General features: G+C 48.3%; 1 protein-coding gene across 1 annotated transcript in view; it reads right to left on the bottom strand.

Annotated features, from left to right (window-relative positions):
• Positions 1 to 11,844, bottom strand: part of LOC141182697 (uncharacterized) — a 67,039-nt gene extending 55,195 nt beyond the window's left edge. Inside the window, exons 1-6 of the mRNA XM_073660843.1 lie at positions 11,673 to 11,844; positions 10,142 to 10,240; positions 9,206 to 9,547; positions 1,278 to 1,288; positions 229 to 408; positions 22 to 145 (exon numbers count right to left, since the gene is read on the bottom strand). Of these exons, the coding sequence (XP_073516944.1) occupies positions 22 to 145; positions 229 to 408; positions 1,278 to 1,288; positions 9,206 to 9,547; positions 10,142 to 10,240; positions 11,673 to 11,844 (928 nt within the window). The remainder of the gene's footprint in view (positions 1 to 21; positions 146 to 228; positions 409 to 1,277; positions 1,289 to 9,205; positions 9,548 to 10,141; positions 10,241 to 11,672) is intronic.
• Between the last annotated feature and the right edge of the window lie 6,206 nt (positions 11,845 to 18,050).

Here is an 18,050-nt window from a genome sequence, read left to right as displayed (position 1 = left end):
GTATTTAGTCCTGTCTATTACCTGGTGATGTGAGGGGCTGGGGAAGCTCCATCATGATGTCCTTGTACAGATCTTTGTGTCCTTCTAAATACTCCCACTCCTCCATGGAGAAATAGACAGTTACGTCCTGACACCTTATAGGAACCTGACACATACAATGATAGAGTTATACCCCCAATCCCTTCATAGCTTTACTAGAAAATGTCCCAGCATTCCCAGCAGTGTCACCTCCCCAGTCAGCAGCTCAATCATCTTGTAGGTGAGATCTAGGATCTTTTGGTCATTGATGTCCTCATGTATCAGGGGGTGAGGTGGAAGCTCCGTGATTGGGCTCAGGGGTCTTTCCCATCCCTCAGATACAGGGTCCTGACAGCGCTCACTAGAGGTCTTCTTCACTACTGTGTAATCCTGGTTATGAAGAGACACATTAATACATCTCACTACAGACATTTCCAGAGTCCTCACCTCTCCAGTTCTGTCCATCTGTTATTCCCATAGATAAGAATGATGTAATGTGACGTCATCAGAATCTCTCACCTCTCCAGTAAGCCGGAAGAGGATCTCTAGGGTGAGGTGTAATATCCTCTCCGCCATCTTGTCTCTGTCCATATCCATCTTTGATGGGTAAATCAGGAAAATTCTCTTATATAGAAGATCTTCACTGAGAGGATCCAAAATTGTAGAGACCTGAATGAGAAGATGAATCGATGGAACATAATAAAAATCCTGTGTAATAATACAATTACTGGAGATAATAAGGTGAAACATATGAGGACATATATTATTTTACAGTGTTTAGTTTTCTTCTTTACACCTACTAATAAAACCTATATATCTTAGGCCACAGACAACAAGCAGTTTCTTCCTCGGAGTCTGCAGCTGAAGACGTTTCTCATAGACTCATCTTCCTTATTGCTAATTCTCATCTCATTTACTTGAATTGGCATTAGCAAGACTGCAGGAGATATTCATTACACGTAACATGAGAAATAACTACTTCATGATGAGGACGAAATCTTCATCTTCTACTACGGCTCTATAAAAGTATTTGGCCAGAGTCCGTCACTGACTACATCACCACCGGCCGTCTATATGTTTCCGGTCTTCACCGGACTGTCATCCATCACGTTAGATCTCAGGTCTGATTCACACCCAGAAGTTTGAGACTTTTATAAAAGCTTGTTTGTAAGAACACCAAGACAGGAGTTATTTGATACCAAAGTCTCCATGTACAGTGTTTTATGGGGGTACAGTGTTTGATGGGGTTTATTTCTGACCTTAGGCTTTCCTATATTACAAGAAAAACTCCATAAAAAAGCAGATATTAAAATGTTTCCAAAGAAAATTGGCATTAACAATTCTTGTAATAAGAAAAAAACCTGCAAAAAGCATAAGACACATTTTGTTACTTTTTAACATGTTAAACATTTGTTTTAAAAGAAAATAACTCTTTTGGGCGCCAGAACAGATGTACCCCGCAGGGATGGCACAGGTACGGCTGCTACACCAACCCTGGCAGTCTAACCACTTGTTGCTGTCAAAAGCAAACATGGCATCTAAGAAGGTTTGACAGAGTTCGGCTCAGTGCCCCTCCTCCCCCAAGTACTCAATAGTATGGGGCTGACTAGTTACTATGATACTTAAATGACCAATAATGGTGTTTGGGCCTGCAATGTACAAAAGTCTATTAGTCTATTATGCTGGACCAGAGGCAGCATACAATAAGTTACTTTTTAATGCCCCCATACACATTAGACTAAAGTTGCATGAAAGCACTGATTTTGGGGCATTTGGTCAACTATATAATGTATTTGGGGACCTCCTGACAGATGATGTCAGGGCAGAGAAGGATCTGGGATCCTGAATTTCAGGCTAATCCATTTATTTTTCCTGTAGATAATCCTCCGCTAGAGGAGTCTGGAGGCGACTCTCTCATACAGATCACAAGAAAGCTGGAATATTTGTGTGTATGGGGGAGTCGGGAGAGATAGCCGTCTGCCAAATGACCGTTCAGCCAACACTTATCTCATGTGTATGGGTCAGTTAGTATTACACTGACAAGCAGTAATAATACACTACAGTAGTACAGTGCATCATCTGAGCAATCAGAGGCTTGTATGTTTTATGATCGCACTAAGGAGAGTTGTTTAACCCCTTAGTGATGGAGCAAAGAAACAGAAATTTGGAAAATTTTGCAATTTTCAAACTTTGAATTCTTATGCCCTTAAATCAGAGTTATGTCACATGCTTCACAGGAACTGAAGCAAAGAGAAGGAAAAAAATAAACATTTAACTTTTTTCTCAAACATTTTACTTCAGACCCAATTTTTTTTCATTTTCACAAGGGTAACAATAGAAAATGGACAACAAACTGTGTTGTGCAATTTCTCCTGAGCATGCCGATATCCCATATGTGGGGGAAAACCACTGTTTAGGCGCACTGCAGGGCTCGGAAGGGAAGGAGCATTGTTTGACTTTTTAAACTTGATTTGTTTTATTAAACAGTTTTAGAAATAATTATACATTGCATTTGGTAGTAGAAAACATCCAGAGACATCACATCAACATAAATTTACATCGATGAGGACATATTAAAAAAAACTGGTCAGATGGGTTATCGCATGCATACAAATAATTTCTTTGCCCTGCAAATGTCACATCTTCTGAAATTACCGTATTTTTCGGACTACAACATGCACCGGACCATAAGACGCACCCCAAATTTTGGGGTGGAAAATAGGGAAAAATAATGTTTTTTATAAGATGGGGTCCATCTTATAGTCTGAATAGGTACGGTATCTTATCTGGGGGGTGGTGGAGCAGGGGGTCACAGGAGGCAGGGTCCTTCAGGAAACCGGCCCGGCAGAAGCCAGTGCTCCAGCAGCTGTGAGATGAGGTGGTGGTGCAGCAGGATTGCAGGTCCCTCTGTTCCCTGCCTCAGGAACCCGGCGGCGGCAGCAGAAGAGGTTAAATGCTGCGGGGCCGGTGTCTGACTGGGGTCTGTCACCTGCTGGGGCCCTGTCACCTGCTGGGGCCGGTCTGAAGTCTGGGGCCCTGTCTCCTGCTGGGGCCCTGTTTCCTGCTGGGGCCCTGTCTCCTGCTGGGGACCTGTCTCCTGCTGGGGCCCTGTCTGAGGTCAGGGGCCTGTCAACTGCTGGGGGCTGTCTGAAGTCAGGAACCCTGTCATCTGCTGGGGCCCTGTCACCTGCCGGGGACAGTCTGAAGTCAGGGGCCCTGTCGCCTGCTGGGGCTAGTCTGAAGTCAGGGGCCCTGGCGCCTGCTGGGGCCAGTCTGAAGTCAGGGGCCCTGTTGCCTGCTGGGGCCAGTCTGAAGTTAGGGGCCCTGTCGCCTGCAGAGGCCAGTCTGAAGTTAGGGGCCCTGTCACCTGCTTGGGCCCTGTCGCCTGCAGGGGCCAGTCTGAAGTCAGGGGCCCTGTCGCCTGCTGGGGCCAGTCTGAAGTCAGGGGCCCTGTTGCCTGCTGGGGCCAGTCTGAAATTAGGGGCCCTGTCGCCTGCAGGGGCCAGTCTGAAGTCAGGGGCCCTGTCACCTGCTGGGGCTAGTCTGAAGTTAGGGACCCTGTCACCTGCTGGGGCCAGTCTGAAGTCAGGGGCCCTGTCGCCTGCTGGGGCCAGTCTGAAGTCAGGGGCCCTGTCGCCTGCTGGGGTCAGTCTGAAGTCAGGGGCCCTGTCGCCTGCTGGGGCCAGTCTGAAGTCAGGGGCCCTGTCGCCTGCTGGGGCCAGTCTGAAGTCAGGGGTCCTGTCGCCTGCTGGGGCCAGTCTGAAATTAGGGGCCCTGTCGCCTGAAGGGGCCAGTCTAAAGTCAGGGGCCCTGTCACCTGCTGGGGCCAGTCTGAAGTCAGGGCCCTGTCACCTGCTGGGGCCAGTCTGAAGTCAGGGGCCCTGTCGCCTGCTGGGGCCAGTCTGAAGTCAGGGGCCCTGGCGCCTGCTGGGGCCAGTCTGAAATTAGGGGCCCTGTCGCCTGCAGGGGCCTGTCTGAAGTCAGGGGCCCTGTCACCTGCTGGGGCCAGTCTGAAGTTAGGGGTCCTGTCGCCTGCTGGGGCCAGTCTGAAATTAGGGGCCCTGTCGCCTGAAGGGGCCAGTCTAAAGTCAGGGGCCCTGTCACCTGCTGGGGCCAGTCTGAAGTCAGGGCCCTGTCACCTGCTGGGGCCAGTCTGAAGTCAGGGGCCCTGTCACCTGCTGGGGCCAGTCTGAAGTCAGGGGCCCTGTCGCCTGCTGGGGCCAGTCTGAAGTCAGGGGCCCTGTTGCCTGCTGGGGCCAGTCTGAAATTAGGGGCCCTGTCGCCTGCAGGGGCCTGTCTGAAGTCAGGGGCCCTGTCACCTGCTGGGGCCAGTCTGAAGTTAGGGGTCCTGTCGCCTGCTGGGGCCAGTCTGAAGTTAGGGGCTCTGTCGCCTGCTGGGGCCCTGTCTCCTGCTGGGGCCCTGTTTCCTGCTGGGGCCCTGTCTCCTGCTGGGGCCCTGTCTCCTGCTGGGGCCCAGTCTGAAGTCAGGGGCCCTGTTGCCTGCTGGGGCCAGTCTGAAATTAGGGGCCCTGTCGCCTGCAGGGGCCTGTCTGAAGTCAGGGGCCCTGTCACCTGCTGGGGCCAGTCTGAAGTTAGGGGTCCTGTCGCCTGCTGGGGCCAGTCTGAAGTTAGGGGCCCTGTCGCCTGCTGGGGCCCTGTCTCCTGCTGGGGCCCTGTTTCCTGCTGGGGCCCTGTCTCCTGCTGGGGCCCTGTCTCCTGCTGGGGCCCAGTCTGAAGTCAGGGGCCCTGTTGCCTGCAGGGGCCAGTCTGAAATTAGGGGCCCTGTCGCCTGCAGGGGCCTGTCTGAAGTCAGGGGCTCTGTCACCTGCTGAGGCCAGTCTGAAGTCAGGGGCCCTGTCACTTGCTGGGGACAGTCTGAAGTTAGGGTCCCTGTCGCCTGCTGGGGCCAGTCTGAAGTTAGGGGCCCTGTCGCCTGCTGGGGCCAGTCTGAAGTTAGGGGCCCTGTCGCCTGCTGGGGCCAGTCTGAAGTTAGGGGCCCTGTTGCCTGCTGGGGCCAGTCTTAAATCAGGGGCCCTGTCACCTTCTGGGGCCAGTCTGAAGTCAGGGGGCCCTGTCGCCTGCTGGGGCCAGTCTGAAGTCAGGGGCCCTGTCACCTGCTGGGGCCAGTCTGAAGTTAGGGGCCCTGTCACCTGCTGCGGCCAGTCTGAAGTTAGGGGCCCTGTCACCTGTTGGGGCTAGTCTGAAGTCAGGGGCCCTGTCACCTGCTGGGGCCAGTCTGAAGTCAGGGGCCCTGTCGCCTGCTGGGGCCCTGTCTCCTGCTGGGGCCCTGTTTCCTGCTGGGGCCCTGTCTCCTGCTGGGGCCAGTCTGAAGTCAGGGGCCCTGTTGCCTGCTGGGGCCAGTCTGAAGTTAGGGGCCCTGTCGCCTGCAGGGGCCAGTCTGAAGTTAGGGGCCCTATCACCTGCTTGGGCCCTGTCGCCTGCAGGGGCCAGTCTGAAGTCAGGGGCCCTGTCGCCTGCTGGGGCCAGTCTGAAGTCAGGGGCCCTGTTGCCTGCTGGGGCCAGTCTGAAATTAGGGGCCCTGTTGCCTGCAGGGGCCAGTCTGAAGTCAGGGGCCCTGTCACCTGCTGGGGCCAGTCTGAAGTTAGGGACCCTGTCACCTGCTGGGGCCAGTCTGAAGTCAGGGGCCCTGTCACCTGCTGGGGCCAGTCTGAAGTCAGGGGCCCTGTCGCCTGCTGGGGTCAGTCTGAAGTCAGGGGCCCTGTCGCCTGCTGGGGCCAGTCTGAAGTCCGGGGCCCTGTCGCCTGCAGGGGCCAGTCTGAAGTCAGGGGTCCTGTCGCCTGCTGGGGCCAGTCTGAAATTAGGGGCCCTGTCGCCTGAAGGGGCCAGTCTGAAGTCAGGGGCCCTGTCACCTGCTGGGGCCAGTCTGAAGTCAGGGGCCCTGTCACCTGCTGGGGCCAGTCTGAAGTCAGGGCCCTGTCACCTGCTAGGGCCAGTCTGAAGTCAGGGGCCCTGTCACCTGCTGGGGCCAGTCTGAAGTCAGGGGCCCTGTCGCCTGCTGGGGCCAGTCTGAAGTCAGGGGCCCTGTTGCCTGCTGGGGCCAGTCTGAAATTAGGGGCCCTGTCACCTGCAGGGGCCTGTCTGAAGTCAGGGGCTCTGTCACCTGCTGGGGCCAGTCTGAAGTTAGGGGTCCTGTCGCCTGCTGGGGCCAGTCTGAAGTTAGGGGCCCTGTCGCCTGCTGGGGCCCTGTCTCCTGCTGGGGCCCTGTTTCCTGCTGGGGCCCTGTCTCCTGCTGGGGCCCTGTCTCCTGCTGGGGCCCAGTCTGAAGTCAGGGGCCCTGTTGCCTGCAGGGGCCAGTCTGAAATTAGGGGCCCTGTCGCCTGCAGGGGCCTGTCTGAAGTCAGGGGCTCTGTCACCTGCTGGGGCCAGTCTGAAGTCAGGGGCCCTGTCACCTGCTGGGGACAGTCTGAAGTTAGGGTCCCTGTCGCCTGCTGGGGCCAGTCTGAAGTTAGGGGCCCTGTTGCCTGCTGGGGCCAGTCTGAAGTCAGGGGCCCTGTTGCCTTCTGGGGCCAGTCTGAAGTTAGGGGCCCTGTTGCCTGCTGGGGCCAGTCTGAAGTCAGGGGCCCTGTCGCCTTCTGGGGCCAGTCTGAAGTCAGGGGGCCCTGTCGCCTGCTGGGGCCAGTCTGAAGTCAGGGGCCCTGTCACCTGCTGGGGCCAGTCTGAAGTTAGGGGCCCTGTCACCTTCTGGGGCCAGTCTGAAGTTAGGGGCCCTGTCACCTGTTGGGGCTAGTCTGAAGTCAGGGGCCCTGTCACCTGCTGGGGCCAGTCTGAAGTCAGGGGCCCTGTCGCCTGCTGGGGCCCTGTCTCCTGCTGGGGCCCTGTTTCCTGCTGGGGCCCTGTCTCCTGCTGGGGACCTGTCTCCTGCTGGGGCCCAGTCTGAAGTCAGGGGCCCTGTTGCCTGCTGGGGCCAGTCTGAAATTAGGGGCCCTGTCGCCTGCAGGGGCCTGTCTGAAGTCAGGGGCCCTGTCACCTGCTGGGGCCTGTCTGAAGTCAGGGGCCCTGTCACCTGCTGGGGCCCAGTCACCTGCTGGGGCCTGTCACCTGGCAAAAAGCGGGTCTGGCGGTGAGGCAGAGGAGCCGAGGCCTATTTCGGAATGTGAGCAGCGTCCGGCGGTGAGGCAGAGGAGCCGGGGCCTGTGCCAGGCTGTGAGCAGTGTCCTCACGCCCAGCCTGAAGCAGAAGAGCGAGTGCGGCTACCGGTGGTCATCTTCCTGAAGCCATGATCTACAGGAAAATGGTCGCTGTAGCTCCCGGAAGCCGCACACGTTCTTCTGTCTCACCGCCGGACGCTGCTCACAGCCCGGCACATGCCCCGGCTCCTCTGCTTCATCAGCCACTCCAGCACAGGTACAGACCCTGGCTCCAGCCACATGGCACCACTGCCGCCGCCGGACCCTGCGATCCCCGCTCCACAACAACTGGTAAAGTTCGGACCATAAGACGCACCCCATTTTCCTTCCAAATCTGGGGGAAAAAAGTGTGTCTTATGGTCCGAAAAAAACGGTATATATATAAAAAAAGAGAAAAAAAAAAGAGTATTTACCCAATTAGGATACAATCCAAACCTTGAACTCTCAACCACAACTTATCAAACTTGTGCTGTCTTTATCCTTTCCATGCTCAGATTGACTCACATCATAGCGTATATGGATCTAAATGCTTGCCCCCATAAGCAATAGTTGTCATTTATAACACGTGATTTACTATTTATTCTCACATCCCTTACATATTTACTTTCCAGCTCAAACCCTTTGCATGAGTAGAGATTGTAACACACGAAAAATTCCAATAGTTCCATATTTTGGAAAATTTTAATGGACAACCTCTATTTTGGTATACTATCTTTTCAAATGAAATGATTGAATTAACCAGTGCGATCCAGGAACGCTATGTTGGTTGTGTATTGCCCATCCATCTTAGAGCCAACAATTTCCTGGCCAAGAATAAGGTTTCTCTCAAAAAAATCTTAGTATAGTGATCGCAGACATCATCCTCCATTACCCCAAAAAGGCAAATCAGTGGATCACATGGAATGGGGATGGATATTAAAGAGGATAGTAAGGAGGTAACATCTGCCAGAAAGACCTAATAATGGAGCAGTCCCAGATTAAATGAACAAAGTCGGCATCCATGGTATGACTTCGTAAACATTCTGAATTAGAGGAGCACTCCATTTGATATAGTCTGAGGGGTGTGAGATATGACTGATGAACAATATAAAGCTGAATCAGCTTATTTTTAACGGAGGGAGAGACAAAGGACGGGGACTCTAAAATTTCATCCCACTATTCGGGATTAGAAGTCTCCATGTTTTTTGCTGGCAAAGCGTTGCAATCTAAGCCTGCTGATAGCAAATATGTATATAAGCTAGATAAAAGACCTTGTGGACCTTGAGATTTAAATATTCCTATTAAGGGAAATGAGGAAATAGTTTGATTTAATTCACAGTTTTGTAAGTGAGATCTGAGCCCATTTCTAAGTTGGAGGTACCTGAAGAATTGAGATCTTGGAACCTTGAATTTATTTTTCACCTGTTCAAATGACATCAGTATAGATCTTTCATAAATATCTCTTAACAAATAGACCCCACTAGCTATCCAAAAGGGGGCAGATGGATGTTCCATTAATGTCGCAAAATACAGATTCCCCCATATAGGCATTTCAGCTATAACATGTGTAAAGTCAATTCTTTTCTTTGCTTGCTTCCATACCGTTCTCACCAATCTATGTAGGGGTAACAACTTAATGGGAGAAGCTTTATTCAATTATAGAAAACCCAATAAACAAACTGTGCCTAAAACGTGTGCCAAATGGTTCTCATAATTCGGTAACTGGGAGTCAGACATCCAACCACGGATCGCTTTTAGCTGACCTGCTAAATAGTATAGATGGAAGTCAGGCAGAGCTGCTCCTCCCATATCTTTAGGCCTTTGAAGGGTAGATAACCTGAGTTTAGGTCTGGAGTTCCCCCAAATAAATGTGGACATCAAAGAGTTAAGAGATGTAAAGAATTTTTTAGGGACCAGTACTGCACCATGTTGTAATATATAATTAAATTTAGGGAGTAAGATCATCTAAATTAAGTTAATCCTTCCTGACACGGATAGCGGTAATCTCCCCCACAAGGAAAATTTGCATTTAGCATATTCTAATAAAGGGAGAATATTACTCGAGAGGTCCTCTCTATCATTTCTAACAATCATAATTCCCAAGTATTTGAAACATGACACTACAGGTAAAGGAGATAACACTTCCAAATCAGTATTTGGAGTGGGCGACAAAAACATAAGAGAAGATTTATCCCAATTTATAAAGAGGCCCGAATATTCACTAAATTTATCAATAGTAGATATAACATATGGAAGAGTATCTTTAACCTTGTCCATAAAAATTATCATGTCATCTGCATCTAAACCAATTTTATCACTTCTGTCTGCAATTGTAATTCCACTAATATCCTCAGATGATCGTATTCTTATAGCTAATGCTTCAATTGCCAGAGCGAACAAAGCTGGAGACAAAGGGCATCCCTGGCGGGTTCCCCTTTAAAATGAAAGAGATGTGGATGATATATTATTTATCACTATCTTAGCTTTTGGGGCCGCGTACAATATTTGAATCCAGGCCCGAAATTTAGGGCCAAAACCAAATTTCTCTAGACAAGCAAATAAAAACGGCCACTCCAACGAGTCAAAAGCCTTGGCCGCATCCAGTGAAGCCAAGGCCCAATCATTTCCCGGTATCAGAGAGCTATATTGAGTTATTGATTGTACCCTTCTAATGTTAATAGAAGTATTTTTTCCTGGCATAAAGCCTGTTTGGTTCGGGTGGACAACTGATAGTATCACCTTATTATGTTTCATGGCTAGAATTTTTGTAAGAATTTTGTAATCCACATTTAATAGTGAAATAGGGCGATATGATCCACATTCCAGAGGATCCTTCCCCTCCTTTTTAAGAACAATAATATTGGCATCATAAAAGGAATCAGACAAGCAACCACTTTGCATCGCCTCTGAGAAAGTCTCTAAAAGGTGCTGCATCAAGCCCTTTTGATATCTAAGGTTGAGTTCTAGTGGTAGGTGATCAGGGCCCGAAGCTTTACCCAATGCCATATCTGCCAGGGCTGCATTTATTTCCTCTAAAGTGATATCTGCATCCAAAAGGGATTGTTGTGTGTTATTTAATTTGGGAAAATCAAGATCTGCCAAATAAGAGAGACATTCTAATTTATTATGGGCACTTTGGGATTTATATAACGATTTATAAAAGTTATGAAAGCCATTTAGAATTTCTTCTGCCGCAGTGACTATCTGGCCCCCTAATGTTCGAATCCTGTGAATAGCACTAGAGTCATTATGTTTGCGGACCATAAAGGCCAACAACTTACTTGATTGGTTCTCCAATTCAAAATATGATTGTCTAGTGAAGAATAGTTTACGTTTAGATTTAGTGTCAACGTTTTGTGTGTACATTCTATAAGAGTGTAGCCAGTTTATTCTATTCACATCAGACGGGTCTGAAACATAAGACTTCAGCTTCTTTTAACTTATGTTCAAACTCGGTATCAACATGTGCAGTCGTTCTCTTCATGTAAGAGATAGCGGAGGAGAGGCATCCTCTAAGGTATGCCTTCAGTGTATCCCCAAAAAATCTTAGTGTTCCTTGGCAACGGATGTACTTCCATGAAACAGTCAATTTGATCCGGTATTCTATCATTAGGACAAATTAATTTTAACCAAAAGTGATTAAGTTTCCATGCGGATCTGTCCCGTAACTGGTCAAATTTAAGCGTTAGTATCACCGGGCTATGGTCTGAAATCCCTCTTACCCCTTGTTCAATACTATGTACCCACATCGCAGTATTACTAGAACTGAAAATATAATCTAACCGTGATAACGTAGATTTAGTTGAGGAGTGACAAGTGTATTCTTTAGTTCCGGGGTGATGTAATCTCCACAAATCTATCCAACCATATAAGTTGAAAACAAATTAGACGATGGTATTGTTGTCCTTCTGGTGTTGTCACCAATTCTCAATCTATCTAAATTTTCGTCCATAATCAAGTTGAATTCCCCCATACACAAGATCTGAGCATCCGGGTAGTTTAGTGCGAAGCTTACTGCCTTTTGGATAATAATTAGATTAGCAGGAGGTGGGTTATATATACATAGTATTACATACTCTCTGGAATCAATTATAGCATTTATAAAACAAATCTTCCCTCTGAATCTCTGCGAGCCTCCCTAACCTCCCAGCTAATGGCCTTATGGATTAAAAACAAAACTCCTCTTGAATAGCTTGTATGGTAAGAGTGTAACGACCATTGCACCCAGGGTTTATTTAGCCAACTAGCTGAATCTCTAGTGAAGTGTTTTTCGACTAAAGCCAGGATACGTGGCTGGCAAGTTTTGATTTGCGAGAATACTTTAACCCTCTTCTTAGGGGATTTCAGACCTCTTAAATTCCATGTCATACATTTCAGTTGTGACGCCATGTATCTAATATAAGAAAGATGAAAATAGATATGAGGGGTAGAAGCAAGAGACCCTTGCACTATTACTGCTCATAATCATTATTTCCCTTATGATGTATCCAATCATTTCCACCCAATTTACATATTTATGGGGCTCACCAGGTTGATCTATCGCCTCTGTAAGACCCAATAGATCATATTGCATGGAGACAAAGTAGAAAGAACTGATCACTTTGACAGCGTTCAACTTGTAAACAACAATCCTAAACACAACCAAAACAAGAAGTAGACTTGAACATTTCTTATGCCGCTTCCTTTCGGGGAATACCATCACTGATCCCAGTGTGAAGTATTATGTTGTCTTTGACGATGCAAAGTCTGAACTCCCACATATGAAAAAGGTGCATCAAATGAAATCAAACCCAATGTTCAATATAGGAATGGCGACATAAAGGGTGTCGGTCACCCTTTTCCAGGCTTTGGGTGCAACTGGAGCCACTCCAACGCTTCCTCCGGGGTAGCAAAGAAAATAGTAGAGTTTCCAGAAACAATTCGGAGACGAGCAGGATAAGCCATTGCATAGATAATCCCTTTGTCTTTAAGTTTCTTCTTGACATCCATAAATTGGGCTCTCTGTTTCTGTAGTTCCACGGAAAAATCAGTGAAGATAGAAATTGTAGAATTGTTGTATTTAATAGAGCCTTTTTGTCTTGCCAATCTCAGGGTGGTATCTCTAGCCTTAGAATTCAACAGTCTAGCAAGAAGGGGTCTAGGAGGGGCCCCAGGAGGGGGGGGATTTTCTGGAACTCTGTGGGCCCTTTCCACAGCAAAGACCAGGGAGTATTCATCTCCTAAGGTAGATTTAAGCCAATTTTCCAAATAGATTTCAGGATGCTGACCCTCTGTTCGTTCTGGTAGGCCAATAATTTGTATATTATTTCTTTGCATTCGATTTTCTAGTTCATCAGCTTTTTGGCGCCAGACGTTTATGGAGCCAGCCACTTTGGTCAACTTGTTAACAATAGGCAGCAGTTTATCTTCCAGTTCTGATACCCTTGTCTCAGCCTCAGTGACACGTTTCTTCATGGTTTGCATGTCTTGGCGGAGTAGGCCCACATCTGAATGAACCTCCTCTATCTTCCTGGTCAGAGAGTTCTTGCAAGTGGATATATACTACCATTCAAAAGTTTGGGGCCACCCAGACAATTTTGTGCTTTCCATGAAAATTCATACTTTTATTTATCAAATGACTTGTGAAATGATTAGAAAATATGGTCCAGACATTGACAAGGTTAGAAATAATGATTTTTATTAGAAAGAATAATTTTCTCCTTCAAACTTTGCTTTCATCAAAGAATGCTCCCTTTACAGCAATTACAACATTGCAGACCTTTGGCATTCTAGCTGTTAATTTGCTGAGGTAATCTTGAGACATTTCACCCCCATGCTTCCTGAAGCCCCTCCCACAAGTTGGATTGGCTTGATGGGCACTTTTTGCGTACCATACGGTCAAGCTGCTCCAACAACTCAGTGGGGTTGAAATCTGGTGACTGCTCTCGCCACTCCATTACAGATAGAATACCAGCTGCCTGCTTCTTCCCTAAATAGTTCATGCAAAATTTGGAGGTGTGCTTTGGGTCATTGTCCGGTTGTAGGATGAAATTGGCTTCAATCAAGCGCTGTCCACAGGGTATGGCATGGCGTTGCAAAATGGAGTGATAGCCTTCCTTATTCAAAATCCCATTTACCTTGTACAAATCTCCCACTTTACCAGCACCAAAGCAACCCCAGACCATCACATTACCTCCACCATGCTTGACAGATGGCGTCAGGCACTCTTCCAGCATCTTCCACCTAAAACTTGATTCGTCTGTCCATAAAACTTTTTTCCAATCTTCCTCTGTGCAATGTCTGTGTTCTTTTGCCCATATTAATCTTTTCCTTTTATCAGCCAGTCTCAGATATGGCCACTTTGCCCTGAAGGCCAGCATCCCGGAGTTGCCTCTTCACTGTAGATATTGACACTGGCGTTTTGCGAGTACTATTTAATGAAGCTGCCAGTTGATGAGCTGTGAGGCATCGATTTCTAAAACTAGAGACTCTAATGTACTTGTCTTGTTGCTCAGTTGTACAGGGAAGCCTCTCACTTCTCTTTCTACTCTGGTTAGAGCCTGTTTGTGCTCTCCTCTGAAGGGAGTAGTACACACCGTTGTAGGAAATCTTCAGTTTCTTGGCAACTTCTCGCATGGAATAGCCTTCATTTCTAAGAACAAGTATAGACTATCGAGTTTCACATGAAAGTTCTCTTTTTTTTGCCATTTTGAGAGTTTCATTAAACAAACAAATGTAATGCTCCAGATTCTCAACTAGCTCAAAGGAAGGTAAATTTTATAGCTTCTCAAATCAGCCAAACCGTTTTCAGCTGGGCTAACATACTTGTGCAAGGGTTTTCTAGGGTTTTCTAAACATCCATTAGCCTTCTTACACAGTTAGCAAACACAATGTACCATTAAAACACTGGAGTGGTGGTTGTTTGAAATGAGCTTCTATACACCTATTTAGATATTGCAATAAAAACAAAACGTTTGCAGCTAGAATAGTCATTTACCACATTAACAAAGTATAGAGTGTATTTCTGATTCATTTAATGTTAGCTTCTGTAGCGTCGGCGTCCCTGCCTCCTGCTAGGCAGGGACGCCGTTCCCCTCACCTCTCCGCTCTGTGCCCGGTGTCTTCCTCCCGCTCTGCTGGCAGCGCGCGCTCCTTCCCGGCCACTGTGCTTAGGGCGCGCGTGCGCGCGCTCGCCCTCTCTTAAAGGGGCCGCGCGCGCCGTCCTAAGGAGTCCCCGGCAAATGGCCGGAGGACCTCTCCATATATAAGGCACCTCCTCCAAAATGGAGGTGCCCGAGCAATATTGTTGCAAAGCCTTTCAACTCTGCTTCAGCCCTCAGGTCCCGTTACCAGTTACCTGCCAGTTACCTGCCAGTCACCTGACAGATTCCTGCTTGATACCTGCCTGATACTTATCTATCTGCGGTCCGACAGTCTGCCTACCAGCCCTGCCAGTCTGTCTATGGATCAGTCTGCCCGCTCACCTGGGAGCGCTCACCTGTTACCTGCCTGCTAGCCTACCTGGAGGCTCTGCCATCACGTGCTGTGACCACCTGCCTGTCCAGAGACTCTTGCCCGTTCACCTGGGAGTGCACATCTGCTACCTGCCTGCTAGCCTACCTGGAGGCTAAGCTGTCACGTGCTGTGACCACCTGCCTGTCCAGAGACTCTTGCCCGCTCACCTGGGAGCGCACATCTGCTACCTGCCTGCTAGCCTACCTGGAGGCTCTGCCGTCACTTGCCGTGACCACCCGTCTGTCTAGAGACTGTCCCTGTCACTTGCCGTATCCCCCTGCCCTTCTACCCAGAGACTGTCCCTGTCATTTGCCGTATCCTCCTGCCCTTCTACCCAGAGACTGTCCCTGTCACTTGCCGTGACTACCTGCCCACCTTCCCTGGGAGCCACCCGCTTCCTTACAAGGACTGCCCTTTTGTATTGTAGCTCAGAGGTTCCACCTCCCAGACCCGTTACAGCTTCATTGAAAAAATATGTGCTTTTCATTCAAAAGTAATGAAATTTCTAAATGACCCCAAACTTTTGAACGGTAGTGTAGCTTCTAAGAGTTGATCAGCAACTTGCTTCAAGGTCATTTCTTCATGCCCCCCCCCCCTCCTTCTCATCAGATACATGACTCTTAAGTTGATCCATTGTTTTATTTGACAAGGATGTTGGCCCCTTCCTCAACCGAGAATTTTCCTGGAGGTCCCCTCTGGTAAAGTCTTTCAATTTATCTGCTTTACTCGAGTTTTTCCCTCGGCTCATTTTGTAATGTTATAAGCAGAGTATATTATATTATGCTTACTCCAGAAGTACAGTACAGACCAAAAGTTTGGACACACCTTCTCATTTAAAGATTTTTCTGTATTTTCATGACTATGAAAATTGTACATTCACACTAAAGGCATCAAAACTATGAATCAACACATGTGGAATTATATACTTAACAAAAAAGTGTGAAACAACTGAAAATATGTCTTATATTCTAGGTTCTTCAAAGTAGCCACCTTTTGCTTTGATGACTGCTTTGCACACTCTTAGCATTCTCTTGATGAGCTTCAAGAGGTAGTCACCGGAAATGGTCTTCCAACAATCTTGAAGGAGTTCCCAGAGATGCTTAGCACTTGTTGGCCCTTTTGCCTTCACTCTGCGGTCCAGCTCACCCCAAACCATCTCGATTGGGTTCAGGTCTGGTGACTGTGGAGGCCAGGTCTTCTCGCGTAGCAACCCATCACTCTCCTTCTTGGTCAAATAGCCCTTACACAGCCTGGAGGTGTGTTTGGGGTCAATGTCCTGTTGAAAAATAAATGATGGTCCAACTAAACACAAACTGGATGGAATAGCATGCCGCTGCAAGATGCTGTGGTAGCCATGCTGGTTCAGTATGCCTTCAATTTTGAATAAATTCCCAACAGTGTCACCAGCAAAGCACCCACACACCATCACACCTCCTCCTCCATGCTTCACGGTGGGAACCAGGCATGTAGAGTCCATCCGTTCACCTTTTCTGCGTCGCACAAAGACACGGTGGTTGGAACCAAAGATCTCAAATTTGGACTCATCAGACCAAAGCACAGGTTTCCACTGGTCTAATGTCCATTCCTTGTGTTCTTTAGCCCAAACAAGTCTCTTCTGCTTGTTGCCTGTCCTTAGCAGTGGTTTCCTAGCAACTATTTTACCATGAAGGCCTGCTGCACAAAGTCTCCTCTTAACAGTTGTTGTAGAGATGTGTCTGCTGCTAGAACTCTGTGGGGCATTGACCTGGTCTCTAAGCTGAGCTGCTGTTAACCTGCGATTTCTGAGGCTGGTGACTCGAATAAACTTATCCTCAGAAGCAGAGGTGACTCTTGGTCTTCCTTTCCTGGGGCGGTCCTCATGTGAGTCAGTTTCTTTGTAGCGCTTGATGGTTTTTGCAACTGCACTTGGGGACACATTCAAAGTTTGCCCAATTTTTCGCACTGACTGACCTTAATTTCTTAAAGTAATGATGGCCACTCGTTTTTCTTTACTTAGCTGCTTTTTTCTTGCCATAATACAAATTCTAACAGTCTATTCAGTAGGACTATCAGCTGTGTATCCTCCTGACTTCTGCACAACACAACTGATGGTCCCAACTCCATTTATAAGGCAAGAAATCCCACTTATTAAACCTGACAGCGCACACCTGTGAAGTGAAAACCATTTCCGGTGACTACCTCTTGAAGCTCATCAAGAAAATGCCAAGAGTGTGCAAAGCAGTCATCAAAGCAAAAGGTGGCTACTTTGAAGAACCTAGAATATAAGACATATTTTCAGTTGTTTCACACTTTTTTGTTAAGTATATAATTCCACATGTGTTAATTCATAGTTTTGACGCCTTCAGTGTGAATGTACAATTTTCAAAGTCATGAAAATACAGAAAAATCTTTAAATGAGGTGTGTCCAAACCTTTGGTCTGTACTGTATGTGGCCCTCATCCCCATCCATGGCACCCCAATCCTCCATCCTGGTATGCATGTCACCCCTTGATCCCCCATCCTGGCATACATGGGGACCCTTGATCCCTCATCCTTGTATGCATGGCACCCCTTGATCCTGGTATGCATGGCACCCCTTGATTCCCCTATCCTGGTATGCTTGGCACCCCTTGATATCCCCATCCTGGTATGCATGGAACCCCTTAATTCCCCCATCCTGGTATGCATGGCATGGCACCCCTTGATTCCCCCATCCTAGTATGCATGGCACTCCTTGATCCTGGTATGCTTGGCATCCCTCCATCCTGGTATGCATGGCACCCTCTGAGCCCCATCACGCTGCCCACAAAAAAAATAAACAATTATACTCACCTACTCTCTCCTTTAGCGCTGTGTCCCACACTACTGCAGACATTCTCACTGTGTGAGCAGCGCATGGCAGGGAAGTGCTGTGCCGGAATAGTCACTGCTCCCCGCGTTGGGACTGTGTGTGTGGGGAGCAGTGACCATTCACTCTCTTCAATAGCCGGCACACTGCAGCCGCAGCAAGGCTCCTGCTGCCCCTCTGCGGTCAGTGTGCCCGCTATTAAAGTCTATTAAAGACCATGAATATTCACTATAACCAATGGGAGTGGGTTGTAGCCAATATTCATGGACTTTAATAATGGGCACATAGACCGCAGTGGGGCAGCAGAAGCCGCGCTGCGGCTACAATGAACTGGCTTATAAGGAGAATATTCATTTTCTTTAGCAGCAGGGACAGTGTAGGCTGCAGCAGGCGGCTGCTGCTTCCTGTGCCCAGCTCATCCCCCGCTGCTGCTCATCCCCCGCTGCTGCTCCTCCCCCATCACCCACAGCCATACATGTTTGGACTATAAGACGCACCCCCCACTTTCCTCCAAAATTTTGGAGGAAAAAGTGCGTCTTATAGTCTGAAAAATAAGGTAGTTTGTGAGTGACATTTGCAGAGCC

This window comes from Phyllobates terribilis, unplaced genomic scaffold (genome assembly GCF_046119375.1).
Source record: "Phyllobates terribilis strain yellow unplaced genomic scaffold, ASM4611937v1 Scaffold_35__1_contigs__length_13245226, whole genome shotgun sequence".
In the NCBI taxonomy this organism is placed as follows: Eukaryota; Metazoa; Chordata; class Amphibia; order Anura; family Dendrobatidae; genus Phyllobates; species Phyllobates terribilis.
This window is presented reverse-complemented; position numbering and strand designations above follow the sequence as displayed.